Here is an 18,899-nt window from a genome sequence, read left to right as displayed (position 1 = left end):
TTGGAAAGGGCCCGGCGGCGTGGCCTAGCGGCTAAAGTCCTCGCTTTGAATGCACCAGGATCCCATATGGGCGCTGGTTCTAATCCCGGCAGCTCCGCTTCCCATCCAGCTCCCTGCCTGTGGCCTGGGAAAGCAGTCGAGGACGGCCCAAAGCTTTGGGACCCTGCACCCACTTGGGATACCCAGAAGAAGCTCCTGGATCCTGGCTTCAGATTGGCATAGCACGGCCGTTGCGCTCACTTGGGGAGTGAATCAGTGGACGGAAGATCTTCCTCTCTGTCTCTCCTCCTCTCTGTATATATGACTTTCCAATAAATAAATAAATCTTTTAAAAAAAAAAAACTTGGAAAAAGCCCTCAAGTTTATGCTGATACCATAATTTTATCCTCTATCCATCTTGGCTAATTTGGTCAGTCTCTCAAATTCCTACTAACAGTTCATAAAGGTGTGTTGCCAAGGTCTACCAACTATTTTTGTTGTTGTTGTTGTTCTCAGCTGTTTTTTTTTCAATTTTAGCATATTTTATTTTTGCTTTATAATATAGTTTCATAGATTCTGGGGTTGCCCATGCCCTTCCCCAAGGTCCCTCCCTTCCCCCACTGCAATAATTTCCCCTCTAGTTTTACAATGGCTGCCCTTCAGACCTACCAACTCTTGATCCAGATTTTCCATCTTTTTGCCAATCGGTAAAACATGACTTACTGATTTAATTTGCATTTTTCCATTGCTAGCAAGTCTGAGTGTGTCTCACTGTGTTTGCGCCTCTCAAGGATCCTCTGATGCTAAAATGCTGTGCCGTGCTTTCTTTTTCCTCACTGAGGAGACTATTGCAAATGTCACCTCCACTGTGTTCTTCCGTTAACTTTGCTCCTGGGGTCAAAACTCCTTGATGTGTGTATGTTGTCAAGCTCATCAGTTTTACGTGCTCTGGTTTGTATTTTGAGGTTTAGTTTCAGGAGCCTTTCTCACTGAAGATCACAGGGCTTCTTAATTTTATTCTCACCTTCCATCTTTAGGCCTTCAAATGTTAGCAAGGATGTGGTTTTATTCTGATTTCCTGTGTGGTGAGTCAGTTTTCTCTGCTACTCCATGGCCTTACTTTACCCACTGATTTTAGTGGTTCCTCTTTTATTTTTAATTTAAAAATAAGATTTTTTTTTTATTGGAAAGGCAGATAAACAGAAAGGAGGAGAGGCAGAGAGGAAGATCTTTTGTCTGATGATTCACTCCCCAAATGACTGCAACAGTTGGTGCTGCACCGATCCAAAGTCAGGAACCCGAAGCCTCTTCCAGGTCTCCCATGTGGGTGCAGGGTCCCAAGGCTTTGGGCTGTCCTTGACTGCTTTCCCAGACCACAAGCAGGGAGCTAAATGGGAGGTGGAGCAGCCGGGTTAGGACCAGTGCCCATATGGGATCCCGGTGTGCTCAAGGCTAGGGCTTTAGTCACTAGGCTACTGCTGGATTGATCTGTCAGTCTTTTGGATGGACCATGAGTCTGTCCTTGCACCAGTATAGCACACTGTTTGCTGCTGTGGTTTGTGTTGCCTGCATTTTAATATCTGCTAGGGCAAAGGCCCCTATGTGGCTTTGCTCTACTTTTCCACAACAGAGTGATTGATGGCCTTTCATTTCTTGTGTCAGCTTTAAAAAGGTACTTAATAATTCTAACTTTGAAGATGAATTTATAGATTAATTTTAGTGGAAAGGAAAGTCTTTCTATTTCAGAGCAAGAATTCTTTTATGCCAATCATATGTTTCTCTTTCCTGTTTTTGTAAAGATTTGCTTATTTATTTGAAAGGCAGAGTTACATAGGTAGATGCACAGAGAAAGATCTTCCGTCTGCTGGCCCATTCTCTAGATGACCTCAACAGCAGGGCCTGAACCAGGCTGAAGTCAAGTGCCTGGAACTCCATCCATGAGGGTGCAGGGGCTCAAGCACTTGGATCTCCTCTGTTGTTTCCTCAGGCACATTAGTAGGAAGATGGATTGTAAGTGGAATAGCTGGGACTTGAACTGGCACACTTGTGGAATGCTGGTGTCTTAGGCAGCAGCTTAATTCACTGCCCTTCTTCATCAATCACTTAATATGTTCTTTATTAGGATTTTAAGTTTATTACCACAGGAAGTTGGGGCTAGAGTTAGGTAAGTTAATTTTTTCTGTATTTCATATTTTTGCTCTGGAAATGTGATCTCATTTTGAGTATATTTTCTAGTTGGTTGTATTGGGATAGAGAAGTGTTGTTGATTTGAAAAATAAATTATTCTGCTCAAAGTTTATCAGCATATAAAAATATCGCACAAATCCTAAGAGTCTGCCTCAAAGACTCATCACACAACTATGTGATCGTAAAATAGACCCTTCTGATACCCAGACCCTCCTCCCTCTACCCAGCTGTCCAGTGTGTCACCACCTTGCCCTCCTGGAGACATCCTTCCATGATCATGGGAATGGCCTTTTTTTTTTAAGTGACTTCCTAATATTTTATTTAGAATTTTTAATTTTAAAATGATTATTTATTTATTTGAAAGGCAGAGTTAAGAAAGAGAGAGAGGGACAAATAGAAAGAGGTCTTCTATCCATTGGTTCACTCCTTAAATGGCCACAATGGCTGGGCCAGGTAGCAGCCAGGAGTCGGGAGCTTCTTCCGGATCTCCTACATGGCTGCAGGGACCCAGGCACTTGAGCAAACCCTCGCTACTTTCCCAGGAGTGTTAACAGGGAGGTGAGTTGGAAGTTAGAGCAACAGGGGCTCAAACCAACGCCTACATGGGATGCCAGCTCCCCAGGTGGCAGCTCTACGTGCTGTGCCACTGAGCCAGCCATTTTATTTAGAATTGCTGCCTCTGTGTTCATTCATGCCCTGGACTGTTAGAACTCCGTGCCAACTGAGAGTGCGGGAGGTTGTGTGGCTACCTGCTTCTGATCCGCAAACTAGGAGCTTGCCTTGACTGTGAGTCTGGGGACAGAGGCCTTTTGCACTGGAGGGATGCAGCAATCATAGCTCATCTGGTACATGGCCTCCCTCCCTCCCCCAGAAAGTGTCCTCTCTGTCCTGGGGCTCTGCTTCTGCCTTGTTTTGAGGTTCCTTGCTGAGTGGTGTTCTGTGACTCTCAGCGTCTCTCCTGCTGCTATGTCTCTATGCCTCTGTCTTAGGTTTTTTGTCTCTGTCACTTTCTGTGTAGCTTGGTCACTCTGGGTAGCCTGGTAGCTTTCACCTGCTCTCCATCCTCCCCTTCTCTGAAATGGGGATGAGCTCAAGTTGACAGCCTGTGCACCTTAGCCCTGGACAGTGTCACCCTCCCCTTTGCCATCACTGTGTCATCCCTGTCTACTTTGTTCCCAAAGGGTGTGGTGAACCCTGGTGGTCAGATGATGCCCCCCGTACCCGCCATTGGCCCTGGGAGGTGAGCCTGCGGACAGAAAACGAGCACATGTGCGGAGGGGCCCTCATTGCCTCGAGCTGGGTGGTGACCGCCGCCCACTGCATCCAAGGGTGAGTGCAGCTCCTGGCTCCAGGGCCTGGAGACCCAGAGCTGCCACGGGCCAGTCTCCTTATTCTGTCGTATTGGGGGAAAGGGGATGGGAGGGGGGAAATGGAAAGGCGTGTCCAGAACAGAGAAGAAACATGTTCAGGACCTTGTGATGGGCGGGGAATGAACTGGGACAGGAGCTCAAGCTAAGTGGTTAGCGGGAAAACCCAGAACCCTTCCCGCCCTGCACACCAGACCACCACGTACACTGACACCCATGGACCTGCACACACAGCACAACTTGACTCCCCTGACTCAACTTGACCATGAGTGATGAGGCAGGCAAATATTTGGCTCTGAGGGCCCAAGATCAGACGAGGGGTAACCAAAGCAAATCGGGCAGGCCTGCTGGTGTGGGAGGCAGGAGTATCCTCGGCTCGGGGCTCTAGCCTGTACCAGGTGGAACTGCATGTCTCCTGCAGCACCCAGGAGTACTCGGTGATGATCGGCTCCTCGCGGCTGAAGCCTTTGTTTCCCTCCATGGCTCTCTGGATCCCCGTGAAGGACATCATCATGCACCCCAGGTACTGGGGACAGACCTTCATCATTGGTGATGTTGCCCTTCTTCGGCTGCGCACTCCCGTTACCTTCAGCAAGCACGTGCAGCCCATCTGTCTCCCTGAGCCCGGCCTGAACTTGAAGGTTGGGACACAGTGCTGGGTGACTGGCTGGAGCCAGGTGAAGCAGCGCTTCTCAGGTGAGCCCCCCCAGAACCCCACCGCAGAGCCCACTCCTTTTCCCTCTTGGACCCCCATTTGTGATGCCATAGAGGAAGCTGATGGCTGCCATCCCGGAACGGGTTAGGACCACTTCCCATGTGTTCATGGTCATGGTTTTCATAGACACCTTGTTCTGACTGGCGATTTGTCAGTTCACGCACTCATTTGACAGACTTCAAACAGGTGCCCTGAGTTAAGATGGTTGCCTTGTCTTGAAGGAAGTCATCGCTGAGTGTGGGAGGGGCTTGGGCTGACAAGAAAAAAGGCAAAGAGCTTGTCCGGCGAATCCTGGGATCAAATCCAGAGAGATGTGTGATGCATTCTGGGCAGAGGGGCATTCTAAGGGCACCAGCTCCTGTTGGGGCCACCATGAGCAGCCAGTGCAGGGCTGGGGAGGGAGGAGAGGGACAGCAGCGGCCGCCTTGGCCCTCTGATGAGGGTCTGCTGCGGTCTTGGATCTCACATCTGAGCCTTAGAGGAAGAAGGGCTGACCCGACAAAGTCTACGCTGCAGGGGGAAGGACCAGGAGAAAGGGTATAAAGAAGTGTGAAGGGGCATGGGTATGGTTTGCCTGACTGACCCTTGGCAGAAGTCTGGGGCCTCACTCTGGGTTCATCCACAGCTAACACCACGCCGACACCAGAGCTGCAGGAGGCCGAGGTGTTCATCATTGATAATAAGAGGTGTGACCGAATTTACCACAGGAAGTCTTTGTACCCCCGCATCATGCCCCTTGTCCTGAGTGACATGGTCTGTGCCACCAACCATGAAGAAAACTTGTGCTATGTGAGTTTCCGTCAGGCTCTGGCAGCCTGTCCCGTGGGTGAGAGAGCTCCTTGGGTCGGGGGATGTCGTGGGCAGGGATCTACTTGGTCACTTCCACCCTCAGCCTTGCCGGGCAACCCTCTCCTCTTACGTTCCTTCCTGTCTCATTTGGGTTTGGGCTGCTACCAGGGCAGGGTCTCCAAGGAGGAGCCAAAGGAGAACTCCAGGTAGTGAGATTCCCCAGTAGCTGACTGCTTGTAACAAGAGTGCAATGGTGGCCACTCTGGGGCCTGTGACCTCCCATCACTCCTCTCTCATTGTCCAGGGTGACTCCGGGGGGCCGCTGGCTTGCGAAGTGGAGGGCAGGTGGATTCTTGCAGGGGTCTTGTCCTGGGAGAAGGCCTGCGCCAAAGCCCAGAATCCGGGTGTGTACACCCGCGTCACCAAGTACACCAGCTGGATCAAGAAGCAGATGAGTAGGGGGACAGTCTTAGGGGTCTGCACCCCCTGGCTTCTCCTCCTGTCCTGGTTGCTGTAGCCCCTGCTGGGCCCCTGACCGCCTTCTGTGTCCTCTCCCTGCTCAGCTGCTGCTGAAAGTGACCGGGTGGATTTGGTCATGGGTCCACATTGACCAGGAGTCAGAGCAGGGAAGGAGTGCCCTGGGAAGCAAGGACCTTCTTGGGTGACCCAGCAGAGCGGGATGTAGCAGCTGACAAGGCCTTGGGGTGACAAGGAGAAGGGAAGAATGACCTTAGAAGTTGTGGAAGCTGAGACGAGGAGGGCAGGAATTAAATGTGTGTAAATGAATTTGTGAGCTCTGGACTCTTTTTTTTTTTTTTTTCCATCTTTTGAGGTTAGTTTAGAGGTTTTGGGTGGGTAGGAGAGTGAGGCCTTGTGAAAGTCATTCTGCTGTGAAACTCCCCGGAGTAGGGGATGGTCGCTTTTGTTGTGTTACTAGTGCCCGAGTATGTGTTTCCACTGCCCTTATCTGTAACCCAGACCCAGTGTGCTAGCCACCTAACCCCAGGTGGTCACTGACCTGCGCTCTCCCCAGCAGCATAAACCCATCTGAGACAAGTGTGCACCCTGTCTCTGAACTTGGATGGGCTGTTGACTGTTGGTGCCAAATTCAACAAGGGGACCAACTCAGGCAAAGAGAAGACAGTGAGACGAGGGATTTGTCAACCTATCTGGGTAAAGTTTCTACACCTGCAGAGAGGCTTCCTGAAGGAGCTTGGGTTGAGCACCAGGGGTGCTCCACAGGCCAGGTACCAGACCCTGTCACCAGCCAGATGCCTGGTGCTATCATGGACCAGACACATGACGCCATCACAGACATAGGCCTAGATGCAGGGCATCACGAGGCCAATAACGACGTGGGGTGCACTGTAGAGAGCTGGCCACAGGAGGCGCGCAGAGTCATCCCTGGGCGGACCCGAGAGCAGCAGTACTTCGTGCTCCTGGCAGAGCCTGGACATGATGGGACCACAGCCTCCCCGGAGCCCCTCTGCTGCACAGCCGAGTCAACCGTGGGGCCCATGCTCTGCTGTCCTGAGTAAACAAACCATGAGTTCTAGAATCCTCACACAGCAGAGAGAACCCACCCGCCCGCCTCGCCCTGCCCCGTCCCGCTCCAGGTTCCTGGGTACCGAGAGAAGCTGACCGTCTGTGTGCCATGGCTTGTGAGCAGGGGGATCTTCAGAACCCTCTCATACCACCACTGCCTGCTCCAAAACTCAACACTCAATTCAATGTAGAAGGTTGGAGTTCAGGGGTGTGGCCAAGGGTAGAGGATCTCGTTCCCTGGGATCTGTGTCAGCTATCCCTAAGATCCATGGGCCCCATTTGTCCATGTCCTGATGGATGTATCCTTTGTAGACCAGGAACTTGACTCTGGGTGGTTCCAATCTTTTTTTTTTTAATATTTATTTTTATTAAAAAGTCAGATATACAGAGTGGAAAAGAGACAGACAGGAAGATCTGTATGATGATTCACTCCCCAGGTGGCCACAATGGCTGGAGCTATGTCAAACTGAAGCCAGGAGTCCTGAGCCGTTTCTGGGTCTTCAGCGTGGGTGCAGAATTCCAAGGCTTTGCGCTGTCCTCCACTGCTTTCCCAGGCCACAAGCAGGGAGCTGGATGGGAAGCAGGGCCACTGGGATTAGAACTGGCATCATTATGGGATCCCAGCATGTTCAAGACGAGGGCTTTAGCCACTAGGCTACCGTGCCAGGCCCCAGTTCCAATCTTTAGAGTAACCACAGAGTTGTGACAGAAGAGCTGTGTTGGAAATGGGAGACCAATGACTGGCATTGTGGCACTGTGGGTTACCACCACCTGTGATACTAACATCCCATAGGAATGCACACAGTAATGGACTGCTTGTGGCAGAGCGGAGGGTGACTCTCTTCCCGCCCACAACCTGGGCAGTTTGAGTGAGCCGGGAGGTGTGGGCCCAAGAGCCTAGTGCACACAGCCCCCTCCCGTATCTTTCCCCAGAGTCATGGTTCCAGGGCTGCGGTCACACTAATGTGTCCTGCAAGGTGATCAAGGGCAAGCTGGTGGAGGTGGGCAAGTGGCCATGGCAGGTGAGCATTCTCTACCTGGGCATCTACATCTGTAGCGGCTCCCTCATCCACCACCAGTGGATCCTCACAGCTGCCAACTGTTTACAGAGGTCAGTCATGGGGGCTCACTGGGCCCCAGAGACTTGACTTCTGGCCTGGGGCGCTCTGGGGAAACTGGGGACCTGGAAGCAAAGAGACCCTTCTGGGCAGCCCCATGCCAGGTTCCCTCTCTCCAGCCAGAGACAGCCTCACCGCCTGATATCCTGCCTTCTACCCACCAGATCCAAGGATCCCAATCAGTACTCTGTGAAGGTGGGAGTCCAGCAGCTCCCAGAAAACAGCACCCAGCTCTCGATCATCCACATTGTGATCCATGAGGACTTCAACAATTCTATGTCCCAGGACATTGCCCTGCTGAAGCTCAGGGACCCCGTCTCCTGGTCCATCCTCGTCCAGCCCATCTGCCTCCCCAAGAAAGATTTCAAACTACCCATCGGAAGCACCTGCTGGGCCATTGGCTGGGGATCTACAGGGAAAAGTGAGTGCAAGGCCAGCAGAGGTCTCAGGACATGTGTCCTCCAGAGCACAGCCGCGTCCTGGGCTTGGTCATTCATTTCTTCCTTCACTCATCCACTCAGGAGGCATTTCCTGTGCACCTGCTGTGCTTTACACTGTCCCATCCTCTATCCTATCTGAAATTTTGTGTTCTCCCTAAATGCCCACCACAGCTTGGACTGGGTCTGGCCAAGGCAAGGAGCCAGGAACTCAATCTGGATCTGTTCTCTGGGTGGCAGGTACCCAACAACAAGCTGAACTGCACACGGAAGCAGAGCCTGGACTGTGGTACTAGATATGGTTGTTCCAAGCAGCGTCTTAACCACTGTGCTAAACACCTGCTCCCTCACTCTCATCTGAAAGATGCACTTGTCCTCAAAGTCGTTCAATGGCAAAAAGTTAATCTTCGGCTATGACTGGGATTGCTGGTGGTGGCTGTAGGTGGCCTGAGGGCCATGACCTCAGGAGGCACCGAGGCATCATGGGTTCTGCTTACCTTGAAGGTCCTGGAGGCCTGATTCCAGTTGGTGCTACCCTGAGGCCCTAGCCTCGGGGCACCTTTACAAGGACCTGCCTTCCATGGGTGGCCACACTCTGGGTGCTAGGGCCTTCCCTCACAGCCTCTTTCATTGTCTACAAGTCCTTCCAGTGAGCTGGGGCGTTTTCCAAAGTCAAGCTATGGGCTGAGGCTTCGGTAAATGAGTGTCCCAAGAAATGGCTCTGCCACCCACATTGGCCAGGGTGGACGCCTCTGAGGTGGAGTTATGGTGAGCAGGAGAGGGGCTCATTGTACAAGAGCTGTCTCTCCACAGACATCCTGAAGTTTCCGTACAGTCTTCAGGAGGTGGCCGTCAGGATCCTACACAATCAGGCATGCAACCAGAAGTACCGCTTCCTCCGGTCCAGCGGCCAGAAGAAATTCATCGGGAAGGACATGCTATGTGGCGGCTCCGAGTGGGGCCTGGACACATGTCAGGTGCGGAGTGTGTGGGCCTGGGCAGGGACCTGGGCAGGGACTTTGTAGTACTGGGAGAACTTGGGAGAAAAGTCCTAGTCTGTGCAATACCCTTCACTGCCACCACAAGGATGGAGCTAGGAGGATGGCAGAGTATTTCCCACCTCGTAAGTTCATCTGCACGCCAGCCACACGCTAGTTGCTGGCTCAGCCAGTTCTACATTTACAGCAGCGGCATCCTGTTCACACGCGTCTGCCATTTGCACCTTTTCTTTCTTTTTCAAAAATATTCTAGATTATACTTCAGTGCTCATTGTGCATGTTGTAAAATTCTTAAATCAGTTTTCCATTTATTTTCATTTTGTTTATACTGACTTTTGTAAAACAGCAATGTGGATTTTAATGTAGTCAGATATATGGTGTTTTATTGTTTAAGAAATCTGTTTGTTTGTTTGTTTGTTTGAGGCACATAGGTTGTCTCCTGTTCCCAAAGTTTGAAAATTTCATTGAATTCACGTGGTATTTATTTGGTGGATGGCAGAAGACAGGGGTCTATTTTCACTTATTTCCTGTGGAAGCTGTTGGTTGCTGCACACTGACTGCACCCAGTCTCCCCCAGATGTCAAGCTTCTAGACATGCAGGGGCTTTCTTCCATGTGCACACCGACACGTAGCTTGGAGCTTGCTGGCTTTCTAGTAGAGGTATTTGAGGCTAGAGATTTCCCTCTACCTACTGCTTTAGCTTCATGCTATAAAAAAAAACTGAAATATAGTATTTAATTTTTTCTTTATTTTAATGATCTTTACATAATTGGTTAGGGCACAAAGGCTTAAGGGCTATAGGAAAGTGGGTAAGACCATTGTTTCCACATTCTCTTTTGTCCTTCCTGTATCTGGGAGAAGGGAGGAGATAAAGGGAGAAGCTACACCCAGCCTCCCAACCATCCCAGGTCCCCAATGTGGGGCATGCTCTGAGGCCACTGCTCAGGTGGTTTTGGTAGTTCAACAGTTCTGAATGACTGCAAATCTCACCATTCCAGGCACGATGAAATCTTTCCAGAATCCACTGGCTGACATAGTCCATGTTAGAGTCTTCATTTGCCCAGATTTTTACTGCCAACACTTGGCTGGGGTAGTTGATCAATTTGTTCTGTCCTCCATCCTCTGTTATGGTACCAGGTGTCCTCTGCAGGTTCTAATGGACCATCGTGTCCTCCATGTGCAACTGGCTATGTTGTCTGTATTTTTTTTATTCTCCTACAACTCCAAATATTTTATATATAATTTTTGTTTGATTTTATTCTTTTTTTTCCTGTTGCTATTGATTTGTGATCATGAAACTAGCTCTACAGTGCTACCAGTTAGATGGAATATACTGAGACTTGTTTGGTGTTCTTGTGTGTGGTTAAATTCTCCAATGGTTATTTTATCATTTTCAATTTCAATGAATTTTCCATGGACTTGATATTCTTTTTTTTTTTTGAGCAGAAATTTCTAGCTTTCAGTTTAAAGCATTTTTTAAAAAGGTGTATTTATTTTTATTGCAAAGTCAGACATACAGAGAGGAGGAGAGACATAGAGGAAGATCTTCCGTCCAATGGTTCACTTCCCAAACAGCCACAAAGGCTGGAACTGAGCCAATCTGGAGCCAGGAGCAGAAGTTTCTTCTGGGTCTTCCATGCTGATGCAAGGGCTCAAGGCTTTAGGCCATCTTCAACTGCTTTCCCAGGCCACTAGCAGGGAGTTGGATGGGAAGTGGAACAGCCGGGACATGAACCAACACCCATATGGGAACCTGGTGCTTGTAAGGCAGAGGATTAACCACTGAACCACTGCACTTCGCCCAAGATTTTCATTCTTTTGTTTTGCTTAGAAATGCCTTTTTCATAATAGTAAAAGTATTTAGGTGTTATGTTCTAATTATTTTCTTTAAATATTTTATTGCATTTTTAAAAATTCCCTTTATCTAGAAGGTTGGAAGAGGAAATTCTGCTTTTCCTTTTCTCCACATGCACAGCTAGATCTAGTCATTCACTGACTCCTGGTGGGTGTTTTTCAGTGATGATTAGACAAGTCCTGCTCGGACAGCTTCAATTCCCGTCTCACTTCCGCCCCTCTCGCCTCCTCCCAGGGTCATCTCTAGGCCACCACCACTCTTTGAAATGATTATAGTTTAAAGTTGTTTTGTTTGTTTGTAGTGAGACAAGTCTCTCTTCATTCTTCCTCGTTTGAAGCATTTTCCTGGCAGTTCTCGAAGGTTCATTGTAATTGAGCAATATCTGAGACGTGTTGTCAGAAGGGGAAAGCATGTTGGGATTTCTGGCGGAAATTGGCAGTCAGAGGCGAGGACCTTTGTTTTTTCCTCTGTTCCCCATGTCCCCAGGCGAGGGGTCTGTGACACTCATAGTTGTGTCATCGCAGGCTGCTGCTTCACCATATCCCTGGGTGTCACCGAGGCGGCTTTATTGTGAGCGGGAATCTCTCCTTGTGCTGTGTTTTCTGCTGGTCTCACGGGTTTTGGGTGAGTTTGCTTTGTTCTAAGCATCCTGTCTGGCAACCCAGAAACATAATACCTAGCGGCGGTGGTAGCTCGCCTCTGCTTCACTGTGTGTGTGTTCCCTCCTTCTCCACCCTGTCCCCTGCAACGCCCAGAACACGGCCGTCTTCCAGGAGACTCTGTGTCATTTGAGGTTTAGGTGTGTCTCTGGGAAATAGCCGAACACCGGATCTCTCAACGTGTCTGAGGGACCGTCCTGGCATCCGCTTGCCAGAGACGACTGTGGTTTCTGTCCCCTGACCTTGCATTTGGTTTTGATTTTTCTCCCCTCCCTGCACTCCGGTTTAATGGGTGAGAAGTTACACATGTAGGCTGTGTTCTGCTGCTGGCCACCCTCTATTTTCCACATACATATTTAAAATTGAATTAACACCAAGGATTCATCCAAGTCTACGGCTTCCTTGGCAGGGCCAGAACCTGCTTGCTTGCTCGGTCTGCATTTCCGTCTCCTGTGGAAACTCCTGGGCAGCACAGCTCACGGAGCTCCTCCATCCTAGCTGGGAGTCTTGGTGTTCCTGTGAGCCACCATTCCCAATATCATCAATGATCCTCCCGGAAATTTCCAGTTTTGCAAAGCTCTTCCGTGGACATCCTGGAGTCACCCGCTTTCCCATGAGGGTGCCCCCTCACACTTCACCCTGGATCCCCATGTGGGGCTGAGTTCATGCCACAGTGGAATCTGGTCCCAGGAGTCACTGCCATGTGCTGGGAGTGCCGTGGCCACCACCGCCAGAATGATGCCAAGTTCTCACTCAGTGTGCAGAGACCGTTTAACGGACAGTTATACCTGGCCCCTTTCCAGGATTATCCGTTCCCAGCCCAGCGTGGATTTTTGTTGTTGTTGTTGTTTTGCTTTTGTTTTGTTTCATTCATCTGCTGGATTCAGGTTTATATTCTTTCAGTAAAACACAGTTTTAACTGACCTGTTTACCCAGCAGACAATGGCTGCTGAGCCCAGCTCAGGTATGGGACAACAGATTGCCCTTGGGTCTGGGGAAACAAACCCTTCCACTTGGCGCAATGCAAAGTGTCTTTTTTTCTCATCCCTGCTGTAAAGTTGGACTCCACTTTAAGGAGTAGAGAGGAAGTTACTGCTCCTGGCATCTGGTGGAGGATCAGGACTGTAGTTCACTTGCAGAATGCTCGTCCAGCTTCCAAAACAATTGAAACAACACCAATGATCTCCTCCTTGAACACAGGATCCAAGTTGCTGAAGAATCCTGTTCTCATTTGAGTAGTTGTTCTTGGGCAGTATCTTCAAGTTGTTTAGCTCATCATCCTGGGACGTGACAGGCTTTCTATCACACTTGGATGAAATAGTTTGCATTTTCTGTAGAAACTTTTCATTGCATGCAGAGTGTGAATTCACAAAGAGGAGTTTGTCAACAGAGTCTTGAGATTCTGCGACAGTATACTTTCCAGGGATGTGGTTCTGGCCTCTGTTCTACTCAAACCGCAAAGCATTTGCGCCCTCCTTGTCTGGTTCTCTTCCTGAAGGCTCACAAGTGGCTCCTCTGTTACTGTGGAAGAAGAAGTGATTGGCTTTCTCTCAAGCCTATGATTTTTCTGCCTCCAGATGCATGTCTTTATGAATTCCTCTTTTCAAGTAACTTGAACTGAATGTACAGTGATAATTTGTGCTAATAAAAGTAATGCATTTTGTTCTCTCCCGTCTGATAGGTACGTGTTTGAGAGCAGGACTCCACTTGGTGCAGGGCAGGCCCATATCCTGCAAGGGAACATGTGGTGGCCCTTTCTTCCTGCACTCTACTTATGCAGTTTAGCACTTTTGAAAGTGACTCGTTGTTCTCTGCCGATGAGCTGATTCATATTTTGTGACTGGGTTCTGACGTTATTTCACTGGGGCTTGGGCATGTCCACATGCAGTAGACACGTGAGGGCCTGTTGCTCTGGCTCCCGGCCCCCTCTCGTTTCTCTCCCTCTCGAAGGCCCTGCAGTTGATTGTGGCTTCACGCAGTGACCCTCACACTGTCATGCTGCCCTCTTCCTTTGCCCTCCCCGCAGCAAGCCCCTGCCTGACTCTGTAGCACAGCGTGTGCTGAAAGGCTTGTGCACCTTTGTAAGCTGCGCAGTGTTGCTACACGTGTGTTTAATCTGCATAGATGATACAGGAGTTGCTTTGTGCTGGGGGGTTCACAGTAAATGGCTTTCTCTCTTCAAACTGTTGCTTCCACATGACAATGTCAAATTCCTTCCTTCCTTCTTTGCCTGCAACGTAGTTTTGGACTGAGGTCACAATTTATAACTGCTTTCATTATGAAACCTAGTCCTGTTAGAAGGCTCCATGTCTGAGTCGATTGGATTTAAGCCTAATGCACACACGGAGGTCAGTGTCCTGGCCACAGCAGTGTCCTAGCTGTGGAGGTCCTCTCATGCCTCAACTCCTGTACTAGTTTCAGGAGGTATTATCGGTTGACCTCTAACTGCTAACTTCACTGAGACTTGGCATCCTTCATGGGTTAACCTTAATTTTGACAGATGCAATCTTTTTTTTTAAATTAGATTTTTGACAGTCTTTACATAGTTAATTAGGGTAAAAAGGTTCAAGGGCTATAGGAAAGTGGGTAAGATTATTATTTCCATACTGTTTCCTTCATGTATCTGAGGTAAAGGGGGATATTGAGGGAGAAGCCCCACCCAGTCTCCCACCCACCCCAGGTCCCTGATGTGGGGCATGCTCTGAGATACTTGCTCAAGTAGTTTTGATAGTTCACCAGTTATGAATTGCTGCCAGTCTCGCCACTACAAGCACGATGAGGTTGTTGAAGAATCCATTGATTGACATAGTCCAGACAGATGAAACCTAACACAGTTCCCTCTCTTGAGAATTGTGGGTTTCAAATCTTATGTTGAAAAAGATGCTCCCTCCAGAGTCATATAGGCATGCGCTAGTTAGCTAGCTTTCCTCTTTAATTTTTCATGTCAAAGTTTTTCATTCTCCTGGAGCATGCTGTAGGACTTGACTTCATTTTCTCCACCTGTGAGCCAATGCCTGCCCCATTCTCCGAATAGTCCTGCTTTCCCATAGACTTGACATTTTCTGGAACCCATTCAAGTCCCTTCGTAAAGGTACCACTGTCCCAGTGGTCTCTTTTTCTGTGTTTATGCTGGGGCTTTGCCGCTTGCATGATTATAGCTTTGAAATATATCTGTGTGGTAAGAAAATCTGTCCTGAGCCTGTCTCTCCAGTTGTGTCTTGTTTACCAAAACTGTCACAGATTTCATGGATCAGTATAAAATTCAATATCAATTTTAAAATCAGATCGGCAAATTTCTGAAAAACATTCTGCTGGTATTTTCTTTTTAAAAATCCATATTGGCTATTTTCCTTTTATTTAAAAGGCAGAAAGAGAGAGAGAGGAAGAGAAAGAAGGCTTCTACCCTCTGGTTCACTCTCCAAATGCCTGCAACAACCAGGACTAGGCTAGGCCAAGACTAGCAGCCAGGAGCTCAACCCAGGTCTGCCCTTGGATGACAGGGACTCTTGTGGCTGGGCGCTCACCAGCTGCCTCCCGGGGTGTGCATCAGCAGGAAGCTAGATTGGAAGCAGAGGAGCCCGGACCCCAACCAGGCCCTCTGATATGGGACTTTTACTCTGTTGAAGAGAAAAAGAAGTAATAAAAAAACATACGTGGGAAGTAACGCTGAAAACAAGCAGCATTCATTCCCCTACCATCAAGCTCAAGAACTGTGAAGGGGGCCCAAGTGGTCATAGAGAATGAGGATTTAGTTTTTTTCCCAAACACTTGTTAAAATCCTTTCACAGCGACTCCTGTGTGATAGCCCCCGTCTCCAAGCCTGCGGGCCTGGACTGTACCCTCGGATTTTCTCTCGCCTGGCACTGCCGTGCTGCTCGGCCCTCTCCATGGGCAGGGTGATTTGAGGACACTCCCTGCTGGGTTTGTCTTTTGTCTCCCTCATGCAGCAACAAGGCTGTGAAAACCGAAGCCTGGTGTTGCTGGCTTTGACAAAGGGCTCTGGGGCAAGAGCCATCTTCTGGGCTCTTCTGAGCTCCCTGGGTTCGTTAGGGTCCTTCCATGCTGGGTCTTTATTTTCCTGTTAGCATTTGTAACCATACAGTTTGGGCTTCAGGTACAATAGGGTTAGGCCACTACCTGTGATGTCAGCTTCCCATAAGAGCTCCAGTTCAAATCCTGGCTGCTCCACTGGTGAACCAGATCCCTGCTCACATGCCTGAGGGGGAGGGGAAGATGGTTCAAGTGTTTGGGGCCCTGCCCCCAATGTGGGAGACCCTGGTGGAGCTCTAGGTGCCTGGCTTCAGCCTTACCCAGCTGGGCCCTTATAGCCATTTGCGGAGTGGACCAGCAGACAGAAAAGTGCTCTCTCTATAACTGCTTTTCGAGTAAACAAATAAACCTTTTTAAACGATTTAAAATAATAAAAGGATACTTTTAAAAAAATCTTGCATCTTTCATTATCTTCAGCAAGAGGTCCATGAGAGTATGTCAGCTTCTGCAGTGCAGGAGACCCAACGCTGAGCCCTGGGATCGTCCTCCTCTCCTACCGCTTGGCCCCTGCTGAGCACGGCAGTCTTTCTGCACCTGGGTAGTGATCTTCTCTCAGGAGCTTAGACCTAGTTTTCTTATTTGTTTTCTTTCAGTATTTTATGGCCTCTACATTTGATTATGCTCTGTAAATCCTAGTGTACGCTACACACACACACAAACACACAATAATAAATGCAACGAACTGCTTTTGTGATTTATAGTATTTCCCAACACAAAAGATCCCAGGAATGGCGGCTGGCACCTCTCGATGTACATATGATTCCTATACACCCACAACCGCTTTCCCGCAGAAAGAGGGAGCTGGCTCCATGCAGCTCACTCTCCCTCTGCATGCAAGTGGAGATCCTAGGGGGAAAGGTCAAAGGCAGCACCTTGGAGGTTATCAGGGTCGAAGGGAAGGTGGAGAGGGGAACTTAGGTCCAATGCAGAGCAAGCCAGCCAGGTCTCTTCCTCGCCCCCTCCCTGTGCTCTGCAGGATAACTCGGGCAGCTCCCTCGTGTGCCAAGTCAACGACACCTGGATTCAGTTGGGGGTGGTGAGCTGGAGCTTCAGCTGCGGCCGGCGCCACTTCCCCACCGTCTACACCAGCACCCCGCATTTCACCCAGTGGATCCAGAAGCAGATCTCCGACTTGAAGTTCGTCAGCCGGGCCGGCCCTGCCCTCCTCGCCGGCCACATCCTGCTCGTTTCACTGGGCTCCCTGTGGCTGCTGTGAGCAGAAGTTCGGGCTGGTCACTCCGGAGAGGGCGGCGACTCCTCTGGCCCCTCTGCTGTGCGCGGGAGAGGTGAAGGCAGCAGGGGGCACTGGAGAGCAGGGCAGAGTGACAGCCGGGGAAAGGATCCCAGATCAATGAAGACCTGTGAGCCACTGGGGTCCTCTACGTCTTCTTTGGCCAGAGCCCTTTAGACCTCCCTGTTGAACCTGCCCCCAGGGTCTTGTCCATTTTTATTTATTTGCTCTTTTTTTTTTTTAAGATTTATTACAAAGTCAGATATACAGAGAGGCGGAGAGACAGAGAGGAAGATCTTCCGTCCGATGATTCACTCCCCAAGTGAGCACAACGGCCAGTGCTGCGCTGACCTGAAGCCGGGAACCAGGAACCTCTTCCAGGTCTCCCATGTGGGTGCAGGGTCCCAAAGCTTTTGGGCGGTCCTCGACTGCTTTCCCAGGCCACAAGCAGGGAGCTGGATGGGAAGTGGAGCTGCTGGGATTAGAACTGGCACCCACATGGGATCCCAGTGTGCTCAAGGCAAGGACTTTAGCTGCTAGGCCACGCTGCTGGGCCCTATTTATTTGTTTTTTAAGATTTTTCTTTTTTTTAATTTGAAAGGCAGAGTTACAGAGAGAAAAGGAGAGAGAGTTCTTCCACCTGCTGACTTACTCTCCCCAAGTGCCCACAAGGGCCAGAGCTGGACTGGTCTGAAGCCAGGAGTCAGGAGCTTCTTCTGAGTGTACCATGTGGATGCAGGATTCCAAGGATTTGGGCCATCCTCCGCTGCTGTCCCAGGAGCATTCGTAGGGAGCTGGATGGGAAGTGCAGCAGCCAGGGCTTCAGCTAGCACCACAGGGTGGAGGATTAGTCTACTGTGCCACAGTGCTGGCCCAGGGTCTTCCATGTGGCTCTGGAGACTGCTAAAGATTGAAGCCCCTGCTTGGTCTTCTCCATGCTGCAGCCATCCCTGGGGTCCCCGCGTCCATTCTCCGGCTCTCAGAGCGTAGAGTTCCTTTCCCCAAGAAGCTGCCCTTGTGCCCGGGGTGCTGGAACCTACAGGTCTCCCCCTCCACTGGTGTCCCTTGGGATCTGCCAAACCTTCCTGGTCCCTCCTCTCCTCAAGCTGGGACTGGGGCGCATGGGCCAGGCAGGAAAATGGTGCAGTGTGCACAGCGTGAGCTTCCGGGCAGCCTCTGCCACCACCATGGGATCTCAGATTGGGTTAAAGGGTCTCCCCCACAGCCCCCCCACAAGGCAGACCTGCAGCTTCAGGGTCTGCACGGCCAGGCACCCTAGTCTTTGGGGAGCCATCTTCCTGTTTTCTGAGATTGGGGCCTTAAGTGGCCAACTGGAGTGTCTCTTCTCCAGATGCAAGGCCTGGGTCAGTGTTTGCATGTCCTGGCTGGTCGCATGCTCTGTCAGGTCGCATTTTTCAATAGCTCGGAACTAAGTCTTCTTGCAGGATTTTCCAGATTAAAAAAAAAAAAATGAAGTAGCAGAGAGACAGAGCAAGGGAGCAGGAGAACATGTGAGAACTCCCCCAAAGACCCATGGCGGCTAGGAACGGGACTGGGTAAATCCTGGGGCCGGGAACTCAATGCAGCTCTCCCGTGTGGTGTCAGGGACCCGGTCACTTGAGCAGCCCTGGGATCTTGCACTGGCAGGCAGCGGATCCATGAGGCTCTCCAAACCACGGTCTTCCTCGTACTATGTATAAAATCTCTCATCTGGGGTTGGGGGTACATTACTCTCTGCAACCCCAATTCCCTGGTTGGGATAGAGAGTGGGAGGGTCCTTGGAGGCAAGTGCGTAGTGATGCATTCTTTAAAACCATGTTAGCCTGCTACATTTCAGGGCCTTGGGCCAAGGCTTTTCCGACTGCAGCCACAGTGGGGCCACACTAAGCTCGGGCACTAAATACACACAGACACCTTGGCTTTGGTCTTCATTGCCCTGCATGGGGGGGGGGGCAGTTAACAGCAAAAA

The 18,899-nt window shown here is 50.0% G+C and overlaps 2 protein-coding genes across 2 annotated transcripts; both read left to right on the top strand.

Moving 5' to 3' along the window:
* Positions 1–3,962: 3,962 nt before the first annotated feature.
* Positions 3,963–5,780, top strand: LOC121165960 (putative serine protease 45). The gene is made up of 3 exons (XM_040994979.1): positions 3,963–4,229; positions 4,874–5,037; positions 5,342–5,780. The coding sequence occupies exons 1-3, from the start codon at positions 3,974–3,976 to the stop codon at positions 5,552–5,554; spliced, it is 633 nt and encodes a 210-aa protein (XP_040850913.1). The 5' UTR covers positions 3,963–3,973; the 3' UTR covers positions 5,555–5,780.
* An 874-nt stretch (positions 5,781–6,654) lies between these two features.
* On the top strand, positions 6,655–16,915 carry LOC121166003 (putative serine protease 46). The gene is made up of 5 exons (XM_040995027.1): positions 6,655–6,776; positions 7,516–7,693; positions 7,865–8,121; positions 8,951–9,114; positions 16,676–16,915. Exons 1-5 carry the CDS (start codon positions 6,692–6,694, stop codon positions 16,913–16,915), a joined length of 924 nt encoding a protein of 307 aa, XP_040850961.1. The 5' UTR covers positions 6,655–6,691.
* Positions 16,916–18,899: the final 1,984 nt, after the last annotated feature.

The sequence above is a fragment of the Ochotona curzoniae genome, unplaced genomic scaffold, assembly GCF_017591425.1.
Source record: "Ochotona curzoniae isolate NIBS_2020 unplaced genomic scaffold, NIBS_Ocur_1.0 contig_908, whole genome shotgun sequence".
Taxonomy (NCBI): domain Eukaryota; kingdom Metazoa; phylum Chordata; class Mammalia; order Lagomorpha; family Ochotonidae; genus Ochotona; species Ochotona curzoniae.
Note: the sequence above shows the minus strand (reverse complement) of the source record. Positions and strands in the feature narration are given on the sequence as shown.